General features: G+C 39.5%; 1 protein-coding gene across 4 annotated transcripts; it reads right to left on the reverse strand.

The window, feature by feature from the left end:
* Window positions 1-83: 83 nt before the first annotated feature.
* clocka (clock circadian regulator a) lies at window positions 84-25,292 on the reverse strand. Of its 4 annotated transcripts, none has more exons than XM_055221089.1 (22): window positions 25,172-25,292; window positions 8,894-9,083; window positions 8,728-8,816; window positions 8,546-8,599; window positions 8,170-8,318; window positions 8,002-8,093; window positions 7,836-7,925; window positions 7,626-7,746; window positions 7,435-7,548; window positions 7,244-7,362; window positions 7,082-7,164; window positions 6,886-6,992; window positions 6,648-6,795; window positions 6,496-6,571; window positions 5,911-6,052; window positions 5,511-5,611; window positions 5,266-5,367; window positions 4,699-4,857; window positions 3,802-4,053; window positions 3,471-3,622; window positions 2,759-2,999; window positions 84-2,276 (listed from the first exon to the last, which is right to left on the reverse strand). In XM_055221089.1, the coding sequence occupies exons 3-22, from the start codon at window positions 8,745-8,747 to the stop codon at window positions 2,088-2,090; spliced, it is 2,511 nt and encodes an 836-aa protein (XP_055077064.1). In that variant the 5' UTR covers window positions 8,748-8,816; window positions 8,894-9,083; window positions 25,172-25,292; the 3' UTR covers window positions 84-2,087. The 4 variants fall into 4 exon arrangements, with proteins under 4 accessions (XP_055077064.1, XP_033820936.1, XP_033820937.1 ...); XM_033965045.2 differs by having other exon boundaries at window positions 588-2,276; window positions 3,471-3,658; window positions 5,266-5,364; window positions 25,172-25,285; XM_033965046.2 differs by having other exon boundaries at window positions 588-2,276; window positions 3,471-3,658; window positions 3,835-4,053; window positions 25,172-25,285.
* Between the last annotated feature and the right edge of the window lie 944 nt (window positions 25,293-26,236).

Here is a 26,236-nt window from a genome sequence, read left to right on the forward strand (position 1 = left end):
CAAAAAAATAAATGCAAGGCAACATATGTTTTGCATACTCATTTAAGTGGTATTTTAAATAAAGTGCACTATCACAAAGCATATGTATTCAAAAAGTGACTTTTTATGAGCCTCGGCTTCTTATCTACACTGAACAGCAGGTGGTGCTAACTCAAGTTATTTGTTTTGGTTTATTTGTTTTTAAATTTTCATAATTTAATTTAGTTGTTGTGCTTTTTATTTTTGATTTGTTGACTAAGTACATAATGCAAGGAAAACACTTTGACTACTGCTTATGAAGCTGAACTATTATTTGAGACATAAAAATATAATATTCTCACTAAGACCGCGCCTCAGCCAGAGGTGGGTTGACTAGTCATAAATTGTGTTCAAGACTATCAGTAATTTGAAATGATAGAACTCAATACAAGTATGAGTAAAAAAGATACTGAGAGAAACGACTATTTAACTTAGAGAAATTGTACCTCTCAGGAGGTAACATCTGATTTATAATTTGAAATAAATGTTACTCTGATGACCAAACATTACAAAATATTTGGTATTTTCAAAGGATACTGTAGAATGAAAACTAAGAAATACATAAACTGCATCTGAAGGAGTGGTGCTAGAGTAACCGAAACCATTAGGTATTGTAAAATATTCCTCAATATTCCTCAAGTAGGAATAAACTGAAAACTCCCTAGACTAGTACCCACCTCTGGCACACAACAAACATCGTGGTGCTTTTTCTGAATGGTAGAACTTGTGGATGAAAATTGCCACCAATTTTGTTCGCATTGTTGGCTTATATCCTGGACTAATTTCCATCAAATAAGAAAATTGGCAATGTTTCAATTACAAATGAATTGATAAAATTATCTTTTCACTACAGCTTCAAAAAGTTGTTATTATTCAGTCACACAGGGATAATTGTAGACAGTGAACAGAGCAAAAAGCCATAAGATTCCTAATGGCATTCCAGACATATTAGCAGAACAAACATGATAATTTAAGTGACAGTCGGGCAGGTGCAGCACACTTGCATTGACACCACCTGCTCTGACATCTATGCTTCACGTGTAACCAGAGTCTATGGGGTTTAGAGTGAATAAACCCTTATTATGTCCACGGGCCTTCACCAGAGCATAAATGTAATGAACCAAACATCCAAACAGCATCAGGGGTCAGGAGCAGAGGATCAGTATGAGACATTCAGAGTTTAGTGGACAACACAATACAGAAACAAAATCCAATGTTTAAAAACTAAAACAAACAGCTCCTCTCACTCCCCATTTTTATGTGTTCTCCATAAGGCATTCTGAATAAAAAATTAGCTTATAGTATCTTAGCTTACTAGGAATTTGTAAACGTAAACTTTTTTGTTACTGGTAAAACAAATACATTGAGGGAGAGAACGAGAATTATTTAGTGAGTGAATTAAACTGAATGTATAGCAGTTTTTATGTAAAATGTTCTTTGATGTAATAGAGTATCTTATTGTAAGCTTCAGCAGTTGGTTACCAGTTCAGCTCTAGTCTCTAGCACTTTTAAATGTGCAAATTTAAGTGCATAATAATATTCAAAAATAGACTATGTTTAAGTGTCAAAATGGGCCAAGGAATAAACAACCAGCGCTGCCTGCTACACAGACACAAACAACCTCACCCTGTGGAGAAAGGAACTCTGAATGACCCAAAAGAGCTTAAGGAACATTTTACAGAACATTAGAAAATAAAAGATCAAGATAAAGAATTACAGATCTCATTACATGCATCATATAAAATATTAGTTTCTTTTCAACATATTTACAGGATATATAATACATGTCAAGTTCTGTACAATACATCTACACCACATTCTTAAAAATATGTATTGTCCCATTATATTCTCATGAAAAACAACAATGGTAAAAAACGAAAATGATGCACTGTCTTTGATACGAGCTCTACTCCAATGAGTCTGGATATATTCCCTCCTTGTGCCTGAACACATGGAGAGAGGAGACACAGAGTATCTCCAATCAGACATAAATGCAAACAGTGAAACCAAGACAAACCAGGAGGACGCCCTCAGCATTTCTTCCAGCATCAGACAGGTTCCCATGGGTGCTACTGAGGCTGCACAGTAGCCCGGTCCGAGAGGGTGTCTGTTCGGTGAGGGCCCTGTTGTTTTTGAGTCTGTATCTGTTTCTGTTGGTGCTGCTGCTGGGCCTGGTTACTGAAAGTGCTTTGCTGCTGCAGAGGGAAAGCCTGAAGGATCAATTGAGTGGACTGGTTTCCATGAAGAAGCCGTGGAGCCTTCAGAGGAGAACAAAAAAACATATTTGTGTTTTTTGCTATTTTAAATAGATATATACATAATATAAAACGCAGAATAAAATAAAACAAAACAAGCAAGGGCCAAAGGGACAAAAGGATTAAAGGCAAAGATTTAAACACAAAACTCAAACTGCTGTAGAGGTGGTCAAAGTGCAGCATTTCATTTCTTACACCTGGTCAAATATTACTCCAATACATAAAGTAAAGGTTGCTCAAATTATGACTTAAGTTAAAGCACATACTGACATATTAGCTGTGGAAAATATGAATAGTTTAACAGTGAAAGTACTGGCGTCATAAATAATAAGAAATAGACACGTTGCCAAAATCAGTTCTGTACAGGTTAAGCAGGCTGGTTTAGAAATGGCATTTGTCCTTTGTCCAAGTAGATACTGACTGGGTGACTTGGGCAGGTGGCGTGGCATCTTTGTTATGATATTAAATTGATGCACGCAACTTACCTGGAGGAACTGTGCTTGCTGCTGCCCCAGAGCTCCCTGTCCCGGCTGAATGGGCTGGACTTGTGACTGTTGAACCTGCTCGGGCTGCTGCTGGGAGATGCTGATGGTTTGGGTTTGTCCCTGCTGAGGGGAGAAGGCTGTCACCACCTGTCCCATGAACATGGTAGTGGGCACCATCACTGCTCCACATGCCATCTGCCCCGCCACCAGCTTCGTCAGCAGCTGTGGGGCCGCTGGAAACCTGTCAGAATGGAGACTGGGAAATTAAGGGAAAAAAAGAATGCAAAAACAACTCCACTTTTTGATTCTCTTCTTGGTCACATGCACCAAGGTCCACTGAGGTTTTCCCTTTTGTTGATGTAAAAGTATCATTTTATGCTCAATCGATTATTATGAGCTTGTCACCATGTGGGTGTTCCTTCATTAGCTTACTCAGTGCTGTGAGTTTTGATAATTCATGCAAGTTTGAATAATCCTGCAGCCTTGAATGCACAGAAAATTTCAATCTCTATTTCCACTGACCACATACCCCCACATGTGGCTCTGTACTTCCTTAGAATTCTTTGAAAGATGTAAACTCCAAGTCATACACAAAGGGTTCCAAATAATAAAGGAATATGATATGAAACATACCCCTACTATACTCATACATTTACATAATGTACATACATTTAAATAATATATGAGTAGAAGTATTATAGAAATTATAAACCTTATCTGAGCAGCTCGGTCTTGTGCAAAAGTAGTTACAGCTGATGCGGTTGGTCCCGTGTTCTGGCCCAGACTGGAGGAGATCTGGACTACATTAGCGGGACTCTGCTGAGGAATCATCATTGTGTTGTAGAGAGGAGCAGAGAGAGAGTTCTGTTGAGGAGGCAAAGGCAGGGACGGTCGCTGAGGCTGAAACATCATTTACATAGTATTTAATTTAAATGTGGTATAACAAAACACATACTTAAAGTAAACACACATTAACTTATTCATAATCTTATAAAATGTAATAATTGTTGGTGTTACTGTCCAAAATTGTCAACACCACACACCGGCACTTGTAGGTACATGAAGTTTGGTGACACCTGTGTTAAAGCTTGTTGCTGTGTTTGGGGTTGGACTGAGAGCTGCTGCTGCTGTTGCTGCTGCTGTTGCTGTTGCTGCTGCTGTTGTTGCTGCTGTATATTGTTCTGGAGGGTCCCAGAGGACATGGGAGCCTGCATGTTCAGAGCCCCTCCTTGCTGCACAGCATTCTGGGACATCGGGACCGAGCTGAGGCCACCACTTCCCTTCTGTAAGAACATCTGTAACATAGCACACAGCATATTTCTAGACACAATAGTACATCTGTTTAGTACATAGTAAAGAGGACATATTATGTAAAATCAATCAAAAATAATGAGCTTTTGACCATCATCATTAGCTTACGCAAAGCCATATTTTTGATTGATTCCCGTGTGTTTGAGTAACCCTGTATCGGTGGGTTTCAGATTTTAGTATGATATGATAATATGATGAAGTCATACTCCCAAGAAAAGGTTTTCCCTACTGATAGTACTGTACTTTGCTATGAAATATCCAAAAGGTAAATTCACAAATGTTGAACCTGATCATTTCTATAAATGACCTAAGAACTCGCTGTATTACAACAAAAATCTGCATTTGAACAATAACCAAGTAACCGAGTAACTGTCCTGCATTTGAGCGGTCAGAAAATTTCTAATTTCACCTACCCCCTTCCTCCACCCACTGCTCGGCACTTACTTGTGATTGTTTCAAAAATTTCGACTTTTCAAAGGTGTAATGTAGACATTTATCAACAGTAAATGTTAATTAAAATCTGCTGCTCTTTGTTGTTGTTGTTGTTTTATATCAATATACAAAATAATGATCTCTGTTGATATTATTTACAAAATAGCCCAAAAATAATAACGTCTTCAGACACAGACCTGCAGACTCTGTCCCTGGACCCTCTGTAGCTCGTCTTGGATTTGTCTCAGCTCATCCTGTTGTCTCTGGATGTTTGCCTCGATCATCCGCGTCCTCTGCTCCAGCTGCTCCTTCAGGTGATGCATGGCCTCCAATTGGTTTGAGAACTGCACCATTGACTGAAATGAGTGAAAAAAGAAATTCAAACATGAGTCATATTTTTTTGTCTGATCAATGTGAATACTGAAACTGTTTGATCACCTGTCTGATTCACAACAGCCTACACATAACATAACCTGGTAGATTACCTGTCAGTGGTTCATGGCTGTTCCTTTCATGGTCCTCTTGATCTGACCTAGTTGTCCAGCCATCACATTTTGTGAAATTCACTCAAATGTGTACCTATTGTGTCTTCTATAATTCATTCATCAAGATAAAAAACACTTACTGCTCACATTTGGGATTGTAATTAACGTCTGAAAACACTATTATTTCTTTTGCTTCAGTGTAAAAAAATAGGCTACTAATAAATATGAAATGCCACAACTTTAAAGATGAACTATTACAGAGCGAGTTGAGAGTCTTACCTGTACACTGGTCTGCACCTGCTGTAGTTGAGGCTGTGCTGGTTGCTGTGAGACCATGCTCGTGGTCATGTTCTGCCCTGTGTTCTGTGAACTCATGGACTGCTAACGAAACACCAGACACCGGGCACAAAACAAGGAAGGAGGCCAGAAAAAGAAGAGCATTTAGTGGCTTTATCCCTAGTTTAATCCCCACTGACCCTGAACAGGCTGATTCTGAAATGTTATCCCTTTGCTCTGCTCCTGACCTGGCTGCTGATAGACGATCTGCGCTGTGATGTCATCTCCACGGCAGAGACGGACTGGCGACCCGGTGTACCGCGTTCGCCCTGCGCCTTCATCTGAGAGGCTGCACAGAGGAACAAACAGGATCAAAAATGTGTCCAAATAGCACAAGAGAAATAGAGTCAAAATAGGTCTTAAATGTGTGTAAACAAGTAAAACAACTCTAAACTCTGTTTAGCAAATCTCCAATAGTTTTGTTAATATAATGTAGTTTGCAGAGAACAAAATATCCTTCCACACTCTGTAGTTTAGATGTCCACAAACATAGTAATTTTGTATTAGTTCAAACCATGAATATTATATCATATAATAAAATATATTCGCCCTTTTCCATCAGCGTGGCAGCAGAATGAACATGCTCACAGGTGGGGTCCGAGAGAGCTGTGTGCGAGGACTTCCTGGAGCTGCGGGACGAGGCGGAGGGCGTCCTGCTGTGGTCAAACCGCTCCAGGACCTCTTTGAGACTCGATGTGTTGATTTGAGACTCAGAGCCAGAGTCCTGGGACTGCAGCAGAGGAGAGTAAGAGTGACTTTTTAAAGATTACCATGATGATTACAGTAAAAATAGAACAATTATGGCCACTTCAGTCATTGTTCATCCTAATTTTATGTTCATTCTTCTATGCCACAAAATGTGATGGGCAATATTTCTTTTGAAAGTTTGATCTAGTATTAACGTTGATCTAGTATTAACTTATTAGCAATTTGACCTGCATCACCTATTCACCTACCCAATTTACCTCTGTTTAGTCCTTTAAAATATTTTGACTGACCACTGCAGAAAAAGCTGCCCTGTAGTCTGCCCATTTTTCATCTAAAACTCCAAGTTGGAGCCTTTCTCCCTAATGCTGTACACCACCCACTGTCATAGCAAAGCATTGCATAATTACCTGTCAGTTATGATAATATTTTATTCAGTGTATAGAATATAGTATATCATATTGTTACTTTGTCCGCAGTGATCTCAGGTGGAGATTCTTCTATTCCCAGCTCCCGGCGCTGTTCTGCTCGGACTTCAGCGTAACTGTAATCATAAATATCCAAATCAAATGAGCAGACGTGTGGAAGTGTGAAACTGTGAAGTGTCCTCCGTGCTATACCTCACAACTGTGTGTGTGCAGACGATAAACTCTGGTCTGGAGTTCCATTGATGGTATGTGATATAATAGTGCGTTTGGAGCCAGATCCACTGCTGCCCTTTGGTCAGAAACCTGTAGTAACAGGACTTTCCCTTCCCATACTGCATCACTGTCACAAACAGAGATTATATCCATAAAATAAAACAAGGCCAGTAAAATAAGACCAAAACAAGAGCTCATCATCATGCACTAAACTCACAGTGTTCGTGGCATTTAGCCAGTGTCTCTAGGTCGTCTACATGATAGTAGTCGTACCCTGACGTTCCAAGCACCTCAAAAGGCAGATACCCAATGATGGGTGGAGCTCTGGACAACCAACACAGAAATGTCAGTCCCTGCTATACTAAATACACATTGGATATTGTGTTGATCTTGAATTAAATAAAAGCTCAAACCTATGGTCCAGAAACAGAAATTTCCACTCCAAACTGTGTCTGGAGGTAAACTCCTCATTGGGTTCTTCTACAGTGCACATTTCCTGCAGGTGACGCCAATATTAACACATTTGTTGCAGAAACACATTGCCCTGGGCAACATAACTATGAGAAGTTAATTACCTTGATGAACTGTGGTTTGGCCAGCCTCACGGTGGCAACAAAACAGACCCTGTCTTCAAAGGCAGAGTGAAGAGATCTCTGAATCACTCCATCAAAACTGTTGCGGTTACAGTTAGGCACTGAGGGAGAAAAAAACAAGTCGATGACAACAAGAAATCAGTGAAGTTGGATACATTATGTGTGGTACTCACCATTATTAAGGGATTTAAAGTTTCCAATAAACTTGACATATTCATACACAGGGGGCTCTTTGGGGTCGATTGTCCCTCTGAGCATGTGGCAACAAAACTCTAACTGATTTTTTGCTGTGAAACAAATGTAGAATTTGTTAGAATGATATCATAAAGTTGTTTTCAAACACACACATAAATGCCACACCTACATTTCATGTACTCAGGCGTCAGTGTCTCTCCCTCCATGATGTGAGAGGACAGAGCCTTGTACACTTCTGAATGCTCGCCAGCGGGCAGGAAGTTCAACAAGTTCTGATCCACAAGATCAGACTGAAAAAACAAATGCACACATTTATTAGTTGACTTTGTACTTTGAGATGGTGAGTAATTAAAGAGGTTGAAGACGATGACTGACTTACAGGTAAGTGCTCCAGTAGAGACGTCACACTTTCAGAGACATAGATAATATTCCCATCAGTCATGATCGCCAGGAAAAAGCCATCTAATGCCTGAACAAATACATTAGTTAAATTTTTTTTTCCCCGAAAACAAGACTCTATTGTTTTATATTAGGGAACGTCTAACCTCCAACATCAGCTGGGTGAACTCTTCATTACTAAGAAACAGAGGCTTCCAGTCCTGTCTGATCTCTGTGGACTCTGACTGTGCTGCAATTTCTAATAAAGAAAACATACAGTATTGAGATGAATATAATATAATGTCAGTATTTATGAGATCCCCCCTGACCCCCACCTTTGTGTTTATGCAGAAAGTCGATGCTCTTCTGTAAAATGGTGGACTTGTCCATCTTTCGGGTGTTCCCCGGCAGCATGGTGCCCAGCTCCTTGATGAGGACATTGAACTGGTCTCGCCGTTTCTTCTCCGACTTATTCCTTGACACACTGTTGAGTCAAACACAGCAGTGGGCATTTGGCATATACAATATTTTAAACTGAAAAAGGTGAAATATCAGTTCCAGGTTAGGTAAAATGAAATGAATGTCTAATGTAGGACCTTTAAACTTGAGCTGTGTAACATAGATCTTAGAACTTTCACTTACAGCAAATGAAGACATTTAGTAGTGCACAAGGATACCAAGTATACTCAAGTCTTAGTCCAGAAAGCCTACCGTTTAGCTTTGTCCTTCTCATCTTCTTCCATTAACCCAAAAATGCTGTCATCCCTACATAACAAAAACAGGACATGCCATATGAATTTTAAATCATACATTTCTGCAGTATTAGGTTTTATGTACATTGTGAGTCTTAATCTGGTTATAAAAAATTTAAATGTTTGTAATTCAGTACTTACTGGTCAATGCTGGAGGTCATTTTGTAACCTGTTCACCGTTGTAGTGTTGGAGAAAGGTCTTTTAATCTCGAGGTAGACATTTGTGAAACCTAACAAAAAAATAATAACTGTAGTGACAATAACAAGATACCATGAACTCAAATGCTAAAAAGTATAACAGTCTTACCTTACTGACTTGCTGCAGCCAGTCCAGTGAGAGGAGGAGGAGGAGGAGTGGTTGAAATCTGTGCGTCTTGGATCTGACTCACCAAATGTGTCTCTGATCAGAGGCTAAAGGCTTTTCCAAAAGGTTTTTGAAGAAACAACAACTTCTTCTTTTCAACTTTGCTTGTGGGTCAGGTACAGAGCAGCAACAACTAAAATAAAACACAAAGACAGAAAATAATGTGAGAAAGGAATGAGTAATTATGAACCAACAAAATGTGTTAGCCGCAGTTGTTCACCTCCTACATGGTGACACATCCTGTATTTACACAGTACTACACAGTGCTTTGTTGTAGGACTGTTCAATATGAGAGAATATACACTATACAATATTGTTGTATTGCAACTATTTCAGCTACGCTTAAAGGATGGTGTAAAAAAAATAATAAATCTTTCTTTCTCCTCTCAGTCAATCACAGTCTGCAACAAGTAGCCATCAACAATTGTACAAATCTACAATCTCTTTATCATAACCCCTGTGAATTCAGAATCACCAGCCACCTCAGCCTCTCCATTTACTCCTCTTTGCCTCAGGAGGAAGCCAGGCTCACGGGGAATTGGTCAATAAAGTATTTGGTGACACTTAACTACACAGTTTTACATAACATCCAAAACTGTCTCTTCACTCAGTTGTCTGTTGAATTGTTTATTTAAATTATTAATCACATTAATTTGATTTTATTTCCCAAATCATATCTTGAATCCAACAAATGTGCAGTACATATGACAAAGATACATTCCACGTGTTGGCTTCACTTCAGCACATCGGTGGACTTTTAATAATACAAATAAAATACACCAGAAGTCATGGTGCATTATGGGAGTTATCCGAGACATTTTAAACCCATGACTGTACCCCAGATGGAGAACTAACCCTTGCCGCACTTTGGTCTGGCTGACGCAGTATTCACAAGCTGTTGTGAGAGTTTTTATTCTTCCAACATATTTCTGTGAATATTTGAAGTAATTTTAACATTTCTAGTCATAGCTAATTACACACTCATAGGATGTCTGAATTTGGGTCATGAGTCTGAAACGCACTGACATGCAATTAACTACAAAAAGCAATTACAGGATAACAAGATATTTTCTACATAGCAGGGGTTTTAAATCTACGGTACAAGAACTGGATCAGACCAGTCTTTTTCTCTGTTAATGTATGCTTTATACCTGCTTTAGTCCTGGTTTAGTCTTGATTTTGGTTGATTTGGTTGAAAAAAGTTCAAATATTAAGAGTTCAAAGGCATCGCTGAGGCTAACCCGCTACGTGGTAACTGATATCCATAACACAGTTGTTTTAAGTCCAAAAGGCCATTTAAACTGTAAGAATATGAAATGGTTTAATATCACTGTGGTTTATATAGTTTCAGAAACAGATTTAAATAAAATTATAGGTCTTGTGGTCATTAGTTGCCACGTAGCTGTTTATTCCTGAGCAAACCTTTGAACTTTTAATATAAATGTGTTTTTTGGAAAGTCTATGAGAAAAATGAATGGGAAATTCCTGAACTGTGGGGTGGGTGGTCACTGTTGAGCTCCATACTAATATTTATTTATTATTAATATTTATCTCTATCTTTCTCTATCTTGTAAATAAAACTGAAACAGAGTCATTTTTGACAAAAGAAAGAGGTGGGGTAGGATGTAATTACACTATACTAACCTTGAGCTATGTGTTGAATGATATATCTAACAGGATGTGACTTGTTTGACATGAATTTGTTTGCTACAGAAACAGCCAATAAGGCCCTCTATCTGTCATGGTGTGGAGAGTTGAAGGCCTTTTCAAAATACATGCAACTTTGATCACTCTGCTACGTTAACAACAGCATAGATAGACAATTGTTTGATGCCGAGGGGGACATTTTGGGGCCTTTTTCCCACTCAAAAGATATAATATTTAGTTTTAAATTGGCTATTGTGCCTGTAGTCCTACTTTAGTCCTGTGTGATTTTATCCTGTTTTAGGTTAACCTTCCCTTTTCGCCCTAATTTCCTCAGCCCCAGGTTAGATCTTGTTTTGTCCAGTAGTTTCATCCCGTTTCTCGGCTTTGTCCTTATTTTAGTTCTGCTAATTTGAGAGATATAATGATGGCAAAATATTCTCTGTGTGGTACTTGGCATCCACTACAGTAAACCAGTTAATCCATTGAAAATATTCACACACACTCGGCTGTAGCAGGTTGTGTAACGCAGCAGAGCGGTGCTTGTATAAGTGTGATGTCACTGTGCTTCTCTGACCCGCTGGCCCAATGACCTACTTTCCACTGTTCCTCCAGTCTAACTTAATCACAGCTCACCAGGCAAGCCCTCCCTGCCCATGCCAACAGCACCACTCTCCCCTGTGCGTGTGAGTGTGTGTGGGTGTGGACGAATAACTCAATGTGCAGTGTTTCCCAAACTGTGGGTTGCGGCCCTCTTCTGGTGGCACATGGGATCTATAAAAGTGTTAATTTTGTTGTCTGTCTGTTGTTGTTTGTCTAAAATATTTCATCTTCATCATATTTCTTTTTTGCCAGTGTCATATTTTAGCTGAGTAAAGCTGGGATGTGCTGCTCAGAACAGACATTCTGTAGTTTGCTTGAGAGAAGACTAAAAAAGGATATGAAAATCTCATAAGGATTACTGCAGCCTTTGTGATTTGCAACAATTCAAATATCAATTTAGATTTGATTTATCTTCTGTTCTAATTTAGTTTAGTCTAGAGAGCAGCCATTTTTAACAGTGGAATAAAACATCGTGTCCATGGGTTAAGTTTAGTCTTGGTTTAATCTAAGAAGTCCAAGATTAGCCCTGATGTAGCCAGGGTTAGATAGTAATGTACTGCTTAGTCGAACATATTTTGTCTTGTTTACACAGAAATTTAGGATCCACTGCACATTTTCAACATAGACTTCAATGTAAACTGCTAATTTAATACAGAAAACAAAGGAATTTCAAATTCAAAGCATGTCTGTCGAGGTATAAACCACTGGGTGAGGCAAGCAGGACTTCTACACAATAGAGAGATTTGTTTTTGTTTGTAAAGAGAGTACTCTGTGTGACCTTTGTAACTGGCAAACATGCAACCTTTCAATTCTATGAGCCACATAATTCACTTGCTTATAATTAAGTTTTGAACTGGTGTGGTCCAGCGATAGGAATGCTGCTTAGACTGAAGATTTTATTGTCCTTTATGCGTTTTGGCCTGTTATAGTCTTGAATGATCCACTCATAGACCAGGCATAGACCAAATGTACTTAGTTATGTTTTTCCTCCTACTGTACATTCTTAGCAATTCTCTTTCTCATTCAAGGTGCAGGGCTACAGCCAAATACCCAAATATCCCAGGTTTATGAGAATAATTTAAAAACTAAACTACATTTTGTATCAAGGCTATTGCCAACATAATTTTTCATAAACAAACCAGTGAGTCAGTTTAAGACGTTTACAAAACAAATGAATTCAAATGAAGCTGGATACACCTACTTTAGTTTAAACTGGGTAGATACGACTATATACTAGAAGATTGTTAATGGTACTTATGCATCATACCCAAATACCATCAACCGTGTTCTGACAATGGGTATACAGGGTAATAAAAATTCTTGCCTACTTTGAGCACTGTAGTAACTTAACTCAAGTGGTGGTAAAGTAGTGTTGATGAATCTTGTTACTACCCCACCCTATACCATGCATGTTTTTCACCAGCATGTACAGTACGTGGGTGTGCTCAGATGTAGGGCAGCTCTGACGATATGAGTCACTGCATAGTTCTGGTCCACGACTTGTCACGCACCAGGCCCCAAACAGAGACGCCAACAGCTACGGGACACAGCGTCCAGCCCAAAATAGAGCCCAGAACACCACCTCAGCTGATTGTGACTTCATCGGCTACTCCAAATACTATGCGCAAGGTTTGGTTCTATCTTCCCGGTCAGAAATACCTTACATCTGCTATTCATGGCTTTCAGCATTTGACCATCAAAATGTTATATTATTTAGTTTTTGAATTGACACATACTCTGGCAACAGTCCTAATTTTTCATCACTCTAAAACCCATGGATAATTTTGTGAGATTTAAGCCATATTATAATGTTGTTACCTCCTCAAAAACATACCTGTTGTGTTTTATTTCATTCACACATTCCCAGACCTGTTCCCAGTGCATGTTGGACTCCGCCAGGGCTGCCCTTTGTCACCGGTTCTGTTCATTATATTTATGGACAGAATTTCTAGGTGCAGTCGGGGGCCGGAGGGGGTCTGGTTTGGGAACCACAGGATCTCATCTCTGCTGTTTGCAGATAATGTTGTCCTGATGGCTTCATCGAGCCAGGACCTGCAGCACTGGGGCGGTTTGCAGCCGAGTGTGAAGCGGCTGGGATGAGAATGAGCTCCTCCAAATCCGAGGCCGTGGTTCTTGACCGGAAAAAGGTGGCTTGCCCTCTCAGGGTGGGTGGTGAGTCTCTGCCCCAAGTATCTCGGGGTCTTGTTCACGAGTGAGGGAAGGATGGAGGGAGAGATTGATAGGCGGATCGGTGCAACGTCCGCAGTGATGTGGTCGCTGTATCGGCCCATTGTGGTAAAAGAAGGAGCTGAGTCCAAAGGCAAAGCTCTCAATTTGCTGTTCCATCTACGTTCGTACCCTCACGTATGATCATGAGCTCTGGGTAATGACCCAAAGGACAAGATTGCGGATACAAGCGGCTGAAATGGGTTTCCTCCGTAGGGTGGCCGGGTGCACCCTTAGGGATAGGGTGAGGAGCTCGGTCACACGGGAGGAGCTCGGAGTAGAGCCGCTGCTCCTACACATCGAGACGAACCAGTTGAGATGGCTCGGGCATCTGCTCAGGATGCTTCCTGGACCTTCCTAGGGAGGTGTTCTGGGCATGTCCCACTGGGAGGAGGCTCCGGGGAAGACCCAGGACACGCTGGAGGGACTATGTCTCTCAGCTGGCCTGGGAACGCCTTGGGGTCCCATCAGAGGAGCTGAGGGACACGTCTGGGGTGAGGGAAGTCTGGGAGTCCCTGCTTAGACTGCTGCCCCCGCGATCCGGCCCCGGATAAGCGGAAGAAAATGGATGGATGGATGGATGTTTGAGTCATCTTGCCATATTAGTCTGACTACATCTCTAAAGTTCAAAATGCTCTGTTCCACCAGTTCCAGAACTGAAATTATCCAAATGATTCTAGTGAAGGTGTATGTATGGCATTTAAAAACACAGTGGAGAACTTCCTGTATTACCACATGACATCGGAAGGTGGAACAGAGTCTTTTCAGTCTGGGAGATCAACTCAGCCCAAATATGCAGGGTTTGTGTGTTAAACATGTGTGAATGAAACAAAACACAACACCAGGTATCTTTCTGATGTGGAAACACAAGTACAATATAGATCAGAAAATAGCTTAATATGGGCCCTTTAAAGCAGCTCTATCGAAAGAGCTATTGGACAGTGTTCTGTCAACAAGTAATTAGATATAACGTTTTTCTCTAGAAAACTATGTAACTTTTTGGGAGGGTTGTTTCCATGGACATGTTGTGGCTTTGCCTGAGATGTTTTACAGTATGACATCAAACATATTTATCTTGCTAAAATAATACCTTGAAAATTCTTACTCTACTCTACTACTTACTCTTAGTGCTTAGTGCAGGCTTGTCTCTAGGCCCTCCACCAGAAAACTTGCATGTGTGAACCTTTAAATAAACACACACTCCACAGTACACAGATCAATAAACATCCAGCACTGAATGAATCCATAAACCCATGGGTTGATTTGGAAACCATGTTCTCATAAAAATAAAATGGTTTATTTATTAGGGAAATACACAATGAATGACACATATCTTATGTTTTTGATAACAACTGCACCATCCGCCCTCATGTGCGGCATAGTATTACATTTAATTACATACTGTTGATTGTAAACAAGGAAGGAAGCATAAACAAACTTTGAGCTCTAGTTAAATGAATATCCATTGGAAAAGCTTCATGTGCAGGGAAAGATCTGGGATAATGTGATGCAGCAGGCAGCAGTTTAAGCCAAAGAGGTCACAGCAGCAACAAAACACATCACAGAATACATTAGCCACTCCAACATGTCTGTGAGAATGCACCTCAGGATCCTCACAGCTCACACTAATCCTATTTTTCAATACAGCTTTAAAATGGACTGTCATCAGACCGTCATCTTGAAGACATTGAATTATTCAGAAGCAGGCTATTATTTATGTCTAATCACAAAACATGCCTCAGCACAGTTTGAGTTTTGGTGTCATTTATTTTCTTTATCTAATGAACTCTTTAATGTTAGCAAGATGGACTCCATCTTGGATTTTTATTTTTTATTTTTTACAATTGAAACGCGTAAACACAAATTCAAAAAGCACAATTGCCTATCACAAGTTATGGCTGCCAGGATGCGGTGAGAACAATCTGGAGTTACAACTGACCAAACCCATTCAGGTCTTTGTCCTGTGGAGGAAGAAGAACCAAGAGAGAACCCAAAGTAACCTGACTTCAGACAGAGAGATCATCACTCTTCCAAAACCTTTTAGGCACATTATGTTTCAGTGTTTCCCAAGAGGAGACCACTAGGCCTTTTTTCCCTGTATTTATCTATCCAGATTTTGGATTTTTTTTCTTTTTAAAACAAGTCAACATGCCTTTCAATCTTGTTTTAACAAACATAAACAAGACTTTTAACCACTGCAATTTAACACATCCAATTTCTTCCTCCAATTGGTTGTAGACCTCTCACTTGGAAAGGCCCAAGCTGAACACTGACATTTTGAAACTATTGATGGAATCAATGGATATCAATTTGATTAAAATTTGATTAAATGCTCAGCCTTAGATGAGATTATTGTGACCCCTTGCTGTATCAAAACATATCTATGAATAAGAAATACTTAATACAGGGGCAACAAAAATGAATAAGGGACACAACAATACGATACCAATATCAGATATTGGTGCCGATATTGAACATTTTTGATGCATCGGATATCAGTTCAGCCAATATCTCATTTAGGTCTATAGACTGAATATAATATAATAATAATATACTGCAGGACAATGTTGGCCCAAAACACCTCCTAATATTTTTTCAAAGTTGTTCTGTTGTTACTTTAAATGATAAATAGCTGTTACAAAACACATCTGGATTTGTATAATTTGTATAATAATAACCAATATATCGACATCGGTATTGGAACAGATACTACTGAGTACAATGGTATCAATAATAAAAGTTGTCTCCTGTCTCCTGAGAATCAAACACATTATAGAATCTGAAAAGCACCAATATCAGTGCTTCATCTACAGTCTTGGGCATCAGAAGCTTCATCTTGTGAACCTTAAGTACTGATGCTAAATGCCAAGAGTAGCTGTTCTCTCTCCGCCTTCAGAGCTCAGGACAAAAGGTGTCTTTGTGTCCTTACAGAAGAATGTCCCAGGGCAGCCGTGGCAGCATTAGCGGAGGAGGTGCTGGTGCTTGGCAGGGCTCGGCTGGTCTCCTGTCACAGAGGAGCAGAGGCCAAGCCAGAGCCAAGTGGGTCATTCACTGGAGCTTCAATCAAAACAACAGCAATAGTCTGACCAAGACTATAAGCAAGCAAAAAAACTAAAAAAAAAAAAACTTTACAAAAAGTGTTTAAAGCTCAAAAAAGTCACATTCTGTAGTATCACCACAAAGAACTGTCTGTACAAAGTGACCTAAAATGTATTACCGTATAAAAACAATCTAAAAAAACGTACTCAACAAGATTATGGTTCAGTTTTTTATTTATGGTTCGGGTTTTATTTATGTCTTTTTCTGCCCTTCTGTGGTATTTGTGGTTTGGTATCTCTCCAGGATTAAAGCAAAATCAGAATTCTTCTCATATGAACCAATACAGACAAACTTTGTTGTCTGTATTGTTGTGTCTGATTTTTCTTGTTGTGTCTGATTCTTCCTGTTGTTTTGTTTTTTGTGTCTTGGCGGCACGGTGACTGAGTGCCATCACTCATGTCTCACAGCAAGAAGGTTGGTTCGATCCCCGGGTCACCAGGCCTTTCTGTGTGGAGTTTTTCATGTTTCTCCCCGTGTCTGGATGGGTTTCCTCCGGGTACTCCGGTTTCCCCCATCAACCAAAACATGAACGCCCTTCGAGACAACTGTTGTTGTGATTTTGGGCGTTACAAAAATAAATGAATTGAATTGAAATTGAACTTTGGAATACAGTGGATCATTCTGGATGATGATAATTGGCAAATTATGGCAAAACAGCCTAACAAAACACATGTCAGTACAAAAACAACACAGAAAAACTGCCCAACACTAAATCAATACGGGAACACAGTGCCAACATACTATCTTTATTTGTCTTCATATTATATTATTATTTACCTTTCCCCAAAAGAGATAGTGTAAAGCAGTAGTGCAAGTGCAGTAAAAGCATTTATAGGATTTAGGTTGCTTGAATCCCAAATAAATCATCTAGGTCACAACAAGAATCTTACAGCACAAAAACATCCTCACATTTTTGCACATGCCACAAAGTCTTGAAAAACTATGAGACCACAGGCATCAGCTAATGAACCTTCAATACATCAACTAAACAACACTGTTACATATAATCAGATTTTTACTGTTTTCAAAATGTGAAAAAAACAACACTAGTTCATTTTGTGGTCCAGATTTATTCCTTCCTTACCTGATGCATTCTGAACATCGCAATTATTCACCGCAATGGGATCAAGTGCTTTTCACAACTTTCTTTAACTTCCTTTTGGCGTAAAACTTACAAAAAAAACACAAAAAAAAAAAAAAACAATAATAACAACTAGCATGCTAACACACACTTCCTGATTATCAGATAAAGTATGCTTTGAAAAGGAAGTAAAGTATGCTAAATTTAAGTAATAATGACAGAGGGGGTGGGATTAAATAAATGTTCTTCTTCCCACTCCTTTTTGGGCAATCGGAGATACCCTTTTTTTTGTGTGTTTTGCTTGTCTGTTGTTGTTTATTTTTATTTTTCTCTTGTATCATTGTGTTGATTGATATTGATTGTGGCTGCCTAGGCTATGCAAAGAGAAAAGATGTCCATTTGCCCAAGACAAATAATAATAAATAAAAAAAAGATAGAAAAACATTTTATAATTAGTTGCAGACACATTTACCTGCAACATAAATAAGATACCATAGTAACCTCAGAAATATTGAGTAAGGATGTCACAATATAAAACTGTATTAAAAACAACTGAGAGAAAAAAGACTCGCAATGTTCGAATTATTCAAACTTATCAAATCTTCAAATCACTTTCATTCACATTGTTTCTAACCATTCCTCTTGTGAATAACTCAGCAACATCACACTTTAAGAAAGGTCCGCTGGCACATATTTTGATGATGCCACCAAATAAAAAGCTAATTCACTGTTAGTCAGTGTGACTGGTAAGTCCTGTCTTTACATGTTTTTGTCAACAGTAAAACATGCCCAAGTCTAAGTCAAAAGCAGCAAGCCATCCCAACGGAAAAAGTCAACACAAAAGTAAAAACTCCAGTATAGCACAAACAGATATTCTGCAGCTATAATGTGCTTAAAGTATATTTTATTCGTATGTATGTTTTATGTTATTTATGTACACAGGCTGTATATGTAATAGTGGTGGTGACATAATGAGAAAAATACTTTTTGTTGAGAGAACATATGATGGGGACCACACGGACGTAAGCTCGCTACACATACATTTACACAAAGGTAGTTGTATCTGGCTCTGAATGTACAAGCATGTAGAGTGTAGTCTGATGATGTGACATTTGAAGTTCAGGGTTAAACCATGTCCAAACACACCACAGCACAAACAAGTCACCATACACCACCATTCTAAACAGCAGGGAAAGTAATGGTTATAGCAGTCTTCATGTGTCCAGTATGAATATAATGGACTCAAATGTGTGCTTTGCAACTTTTCTGGTGGGGTGTCCACCACCTGCTTGTCTCCCTGGAAATGTTACTGCTTTAAAAGCATCTATCTCCATGGAGACAACCATTGGTCAGATTTGTTCAGAGTCAACCCCAATCAAAGTAAGAATGTTTTTCAGCTATCTCTGTGGAGCCAAGCAGGTAGCAAACTATCCACCAAAAAAAGGTACATAGAGCACCTTTAAGAGGAACGTGTACAAATATACAAACAAAGGAAAAGATTATAGTCTTTAAGTGGAGCATATTGTAGCACTCAATTCAATTTTATTTCAATTTCTGGTCACAGATTAAACTTTAATTATATAACACTGGTTCTGAAAGAAAGTATCAGAGAGGGTGCATTGATGGGACAAATGCAAAGTCTACACAACAATGACCAAGTCCAAAATCCTAAAAGAATTTTGGTCAAAGTAACTACAATCGAAGGCAATAAGAAAGGAAGCCTCTAAAAACTCCAAAAATATGTGAATGTAAGGTTAGCCTGACATTAGCACTAGCACTAGTACCCTGCACTTACTCTGTAATGTTATGACTCATTATGTGCTAATCTGTTAAACAAATAGCTCCTGACTTAACTCCACACGCTCGCTGTTGACCGTGGGAGAGTGAGACATCCTGGAGGAGCGGCTGTGAAAAGGTCAGTGTGACAGGAGCAGACAAGGGAGGGTCTGAGAGCTGCTCAACTTTCACTTCAATCCAGAACTCCAGGAACCAACCATGTTTATCTGGTGTGACTGTCATGCCCGCTCTCATCTACCAACTCAAATATAGAGCTAGTCCAAGTGAGACTGCTCCTAGGGATGTGGAATGGTTCATAGGCTAGATTAGCGGGTTTTTAGGGTGCTGCAGACAAAGTAACAGTCAAGTGTATCTGAGGTACTATGTTGTCAACTATTGTCTGGATTTATTAGTGAGTTATATTTGGTTGGGCTTTTTTTTTCCTCATATTGATCACCATTTTTTAAAATCTAATTTCATGTAGTCTTACTCAAAACAAATTTGGCTTACACTATTAATTTCCTAAACCATTTAAAGCAAAACAAAAAAGTCATATTTCTTAATAAATTTAAATACACATCCCTAAGTTATACTCATACTATTGCCATGACAACAACATCCTTGTTTTTTGCTGACCGATAGCAAACTGTCAGGGATTATCTCCAGATCTTGAAGCAAGATCTTGGTCAAGAGGAGTACGAGACTGATGCTTTCTTTATAGTTTTATATACAGAGATGTACAATATGATCACCACTCCATCACCCTCCATCTCAGAGCAAACTCAGACAGAGCCGTGTGATGCACGCTCATGGCGCACAAGCTCATCTATCAAATTAACCAGGAGGACAATAAGCAAACCTAAAACTCTGTGTACTATGAGCTGTACCCAAACACACAGAATGTAGTCTAATGAAGACCTCATTCTTCCATCAAAACGTAACAATCTCAGCCTAGGTCCAACTCCAGTCATTAATCCGGATTTATGGCCCTTTCTGACTGTGGTTCAATCCTGGCTAATCTAAACCATTTGAGATATTTTGAAACCCATCTCTGTATTCTCTATGAAAAAGTGGGTTGGACATCACTGTCTTTTAGAAAAGAAGAGCATTATATGAAATTTAAGGGACTACTTCAAAAACTGCCAGAATACCTCACCTGTTTGTTAATCATTGATACCGGAACATTTAATCCCAGATCACATGACTGCATAAGGCTAAGGACGAGCCACACCAGAACTGAGATGGGAAAGAGCATTTTTAGCTGTTTTGCTTCACAAAAATGGAATACACTGCAAGGAAAAGCAAAACAAACTTTTATGCACACACCTGCACCTGTTTTTAATGTTTTATATGGACTTGTATACCTGTATTTTAAACAGGCTGCCCTTGAAAAAGAGAGCCCGAGTACTCTCATTGGGTTCCCCTGAATGAATGAATGAATGAATGAATGAATGAATGAATGAATAAATAAATAAATAAGAGAAGCAGCAAAAACAGAAAAAGGAATTTGACTCCAGTCATAGTGGAACTATAGTTAATTCACTCATAGAGTCATATTATATGTGCACATTAAAAAAGTGAGATCATAGTTTTACTTAACCTGTTTAGCTCATAGTATTGTAATATTGTATTGAGCTCTTAAAGTGCACGTGAGTGACATTCTTATAGTCCAGGCTTATCAGAGGTGTAGTCAAAATGCTACGTCAACAGTTTAGCATTAAGATAGTGAGCAGAGTAGTAAACACGAGTGACCTTCCTCTCTGACGGAAGCAGTATATTTTATAAAACAACACGCTGTGAGACACAGAGGAACCAACGTCAGCAAGAACTCAGCCTGATGACATAAGGCTTCAGGGTTCCTCCAAACAGGCACAGGACACATCAAGGCCACTGTAAATATCCACAAAGCAACACAAAAGATGATATTTGAGAACATTAATTCCTAGACAGACAGCATATTTCTGTTGGGTTTTGTGTAAAACAAACCTTATATTTTAGACTTATACAAAACACTATGTTTAGAAGCACATGAGAGTCCTGTGAATGCTCCTAGACATCTTTGTAAACTAATCTGATTTTGAATCAATAATTCTCAGAAAAATCACACTTAGATATTTGGCCAAAACTGTTCAACCTGATAAGGTACCTTAGTAGAAAGAAATGCCAAATTGCCAAAAGAATAAGGGATATGCCATAGCCTTTGAACTTACTTTGTTCTTTGTTCACAATATAATAAAGCATGGATAGTATTTTAATCCATAAAAACATTATACCCATTACTCAAAACCTAGATAAAGACAAGCATTTCTGCAATACAACAAGCACCAATAATCAACAAAATATCTTATGTGTGTGTGTGTGCATGTATATATATATATATATATATATATATATATATATATATATATATATATATATATATATATATATATATATATATATATATATATATATATATATATATATATATATATATATATATATCATCAGCCTCTGTGTGGTCTCAAACTCTTTTCCACGCTCAGGTCCTCGGCCTGGGAGCTTGAGGGTTCTGCTCAGTATCTTTGCTGTTTCTATTACTGCATTTTTTCTGGACTGAGATGTTTGATGTTTTTCCTGGGATCTGCTGTAGCCACTCCTCCACTTTGAGGGTAAACGCCCCGAGTGCTCCGATGACCATGCGCACCATTGATACCTTCACCTTCCAGGCCTTCTCTGGCTCTTCTTTGAGCCCCTGGTATTTCTCTAGTTTGTCAAGTTCCTTTTTCCTGATGTTCCCATAATTTGGTTCTGCGATGTCCACAACAACAGCTTTGCTCTGTTGTTTATCCACCACTACAATGTCCGGTTGGGTCGCCATCACCATTCTGTCAGCCTGTATCTGGAAGTCCCACAGGATCTTGGCTCGATCATTCTCCAACACCTTTGGAGGTGTTTTCCATCTTGACCAGGGGTCTCCAGTCCGTACTCTGCACAGAGTCCATACTCTGTACACTATGCCCACCACTTGATTATGCCGCTTCATGTATGCTTTCCCTGCAGCATTTTACACCCTGCAGTTATGTGCTGGATTGTTTCAGGAGCCACTTTGCACAGACTACACCTTGGGTCTTGTCTGGTGTGGTAGATCTGGGCCTCTATCGCTCTGGTATTCAAGGCCTACTCCTGTGCAGCCAGTGCCTCTGTGCTGTCCTTCAGACCAGCTTTCTCAAGCCATTGGTAGGATTTCTTGATATTAGCCACTTCACTTATGTTCCGGTGGTACATCCCGTGCAGGGGCTTGTCCATGATGGTTCCTCCAACACCTCTTCCTCTGCACTCCACTGTCTGAGACACACTGAGCACATCATCTGCTGGGGCCTTGTCCTTGATGTACTTATGGATCTTGGATGGATGTCTGTGGTCTGTATCTCCTCCTTTGGCCATCTTATGATTCCTGCTGGGTATCTGATTACTGGCAGGGCGTAGCTGTTTATTGCCTGGGTCTTGTTCTTGCCATTGAGCTGACTCCTGAGGACTTGTCTTACTCGTCGGAGGTATTTGGCCGTGGCTGCTTTCCTTGTTTCCTCTTCAAGGTTGCCATTTGCTTGTGGGATACCAAGGTACTTGTAGTCCACAGTGTCTGCTATTGTTCCATCTGGGAGTGAGACCCCTTCTGTGTGGACTACCTTCCCTCTCTTTGTCACCATCCGGCTACACTTCTCAAGCCCGAATGACATTCCAGTGTCTGTGCTGTAGATCCTGGTGGTGTGGATCAGTGAGTCGATGTCTCGCTCATTCTTAGCGTACATCCATGTAGAGGAGGTGACTGATGGTGGCCCCATTCCTGAGTCAGTGTCCATAGCCAGTGTTGTTGATGATTTGGCTGAGGGGGTTCAGACCTATTCAGAACAGCAGGGGACAGTGCATCTCCTTGGTATATGCCACATTTGATGGTCACTTGTGCAAGTGGAGTCCTGTTAATGTTGTACAGCTCTAGGCATTCAGTGATCCATGTGTGTGGCACTGAGTCGTAGGCTTTCTTGTGATCAGTCCAGGCAGTGCACAGGTTGGTCTGACGGGTTCTGCAGTCTCTTCATTATTTTGTATGTAGCTCTTTAGACGGCTGGCCAAGGCTTGGAGCCTTTGTTTGGCAGTTTTCAGTGCTTCAGGTATCGGCATTTGGCTGTCATTGCACCTCTCTGGGCCTTTGATAGTTGGCTCACTTCTCTCCGCGCTGCCTTGATTTTAGTCTCTTACTGTTGTTTCTATGGTGGATATTGTTTCTCATGGCTCTCATGGTTGTAACACACAGCAACAATGTGTGTTAGTGCCATATGAACCATCTCACACCCTGCTGGTGCCCTGAAGATGTGAGACAGGCCTCTACTTTGACAATGTTTAAATCCAGGCTCAAAACAGTTCTGGTTAGCTGTGCATATGACTGAAGGGTTTTTATTCTGCAAGATCTTATGGTGCTGTTTTTGAAGAATAGTTCTGATGTACGCTACAGAAAAAACATGTTCTAGTTCTTAACAGTGTGGCAAGCTATTGACAATACAACATCAAGTGTAATGTCAATTTTATGATGCTTATTTGTGATTATTTATGTTTTGATTTGTTGTATTGTATTATATTCTAATGTCTTTAATGTCTTTGCCCTTGCATATATATATATATATATATATATATATATATATATATATATATATATATATATATATATATATATATATATATATATATATATATATATGGGGGGGGGGGTGTAATTTATAACTTACTTTTGTAACTTATTTATTCATATATACTATAATTTTACCCCAGAGCTGTAAAATTACAGTAGTCTATGCCTACATTGATACTTCATAATAACATGCATAACTGGAATGGCTGGAAGGTCAATGTGACAATAGACCTGTTATTAAGTGCAATTGCCCTCAAATTATACATATTACACATGTTGTTGTATTATCAATAGCTTGCCACACTGTTAAGAACTAGAACATGTTTTGTTCTGTAGCGTACATCAGAACTATTCTTCAAAAACAGCACCATAAGATCTTGACAGCCTGCCTGGTGACTAGGAGCGTTCAGTTTAAGACTGAATCCTAACTCCAATGCATGTTCACACTTTAGTCCTGGTTCGCCCAGAGTTTAGTATTGTTTTAGACATGTTTCAGCCTACAAATGTAACAACCAGTGGAACCACCAAACTTGACCCAAGTGTCACCTTCTAAGCGCCAATACTCCTGAAAAATCCTCGTGAAGCACATATTCACAACTGGTATTTCGAGTACATTTACTCATACGGACGACAAGATGCATTAAAGAGCACAGACGATAAGTCAGAAGTGAGATAAGCTTCTACAAAAGGTAATTCAAATGCTATTACCCTTGAACTCCGGAGCGCACTCTGTGGCACAGCAGAAGCCGGCCGGCAAAAGCAGCACTGATTCCTTTAAAGCTAACAGGAGCTAGCATCAGTAAACACTCATTTCTCCATGACATGCACTGTGACCATTGACAGGCACTGTCAGAATGCCTGTGCCGGTGACAAATAACGATCTATCATTCTCCCGGAGTTAACTTTATAATAACACACAGCGTATGTAACTTGTCCGTAACAACACAGCCTGTCAGCCCACTTTTAGCCACAGCTAGCTAACATGCAGTATTAGATAAGAATGTGGGTCAGCGGGCCTTTCGCCAGTCTGAAACAAGTAAAAGCACAACTGTTTAAGATAAAGCTTCTGTGTTAAACGGTGTACACGGAGATTGTCAATATAGAGTGAAAATAAAGGCGGTCTTACCGGTAAAGATGTGACACTTGTCCCACAGAAGTGCGTGTTTCTGAGGAAATCCCTGGTGCAGAAGCGGAGCTGACGCTTGACTGCGCACACAGGACTGGCTGGGACTGAACCGGAGCTGAACTGGAGCCAAAAAGGCACTGCTCCTCTCCATGCTCCTCTTCAAGCACGGGCTGGGCTCTACAGACACCCAAACACCCTAATCCCGAGAGAAGCGTATTGGAAGAGATTCAAGCAGAATACCACAGAATCAACGACCATATTTCGAACACCCACCGCATCTTTAAACTACTTTAAACTGCTCCTTGCAAAAGCTCATCTGAAACCAGGGCATATCATTTTGTATGAAAAGCTTAAAAAAGATCTTTTCCAAAAGTATATGTTTTTTTTTTAGAATATACAAATTAATACTTACATGTCTAAAGCCAGTGTTTACTCAGTACTTAGAAGAACTTTTAACCCACAGTTAAATGATTGTAATGTTTTCAGTATCATGTCATTGTTATCCATGCCTCTTTTTGGGATCTTTGGCGTGCTGCTCGTCTCCATGGAAACAGACTAACTGAATGAGCTGTAATATCTTTGAGCGGCCACAGGGGGAGGAAAAGAGGTGAAGTGCAAACAGACAGCCCTCAGGGGACTCAGGTTATGGTCACAAGGAAGTTAAAATAAATACATAAATACATACATAAATAAATAAATAAAAACTGTAAATATATGTTTAACATACAGGATTATTGCATTATTATAACCATTTCTCAAGCCAATTAGGGCTCTCTTACACACGCGCGCGAGCACACACACACACACACACACACACACACATCCAGCTGGTTTGGTCTTATTCTTTGATATATTTTAATCCTGGGTGTCTCAAAATGTGCATAAATTAAAGCCTATATTTAACCAAATTAAGTAACACGCACATACACAAAAGGAAGATAATACAAAAAGCACACATAATTTAACATCTCACTTTAATTCCTCTTTAATAGAAATAGATTTAGAGTTGAATGCTAATGTAATTGATTGACAATGAGGACATCTACTGGGCCTTTTTAGAATTAC

The sequence above is a fragment of the Periophthalmus magnuspinnatus genome, chromosome 4, assembly GCF_009829125.3.
Source record: "Periophthalmus magnuspinnatus isolate fPerMag1 chromosome 4, fPerMag1.2.pri, whole genome shotgun sequence".
In the NCBI taxonomy this organism is placed as follows: Eukaryota; Metazoa; Chordata; class Actinopteri; order Gobiiformes; family Gobiidae; genus Periophthalmus; species Periophthalmus magnuspinnatus.

Excerpts from the sequence above, each read along its gene's own strand:
- clocka (XM_033965044.2), bottom strand. The coding sequence starts at position 8,747 with ATGACCTCCAGCATTGACCA. Across the intron at positions 7,926-8,001 it reads TCACCCAGCTGATGTTGGAG|GCATTAGATGGCTTTTTCCT; the intron begins GTTAGACGTTCC and ends GTATTTGTTCAG. Across the intron at positions 2,277-2,758 it reads AGCAAGCACAGTTCCTCCAG|GCTCCACGGCTTCTTCATGG; the intron begins GTAAGTTGCGTG and ends TCTCCTCTGAAG.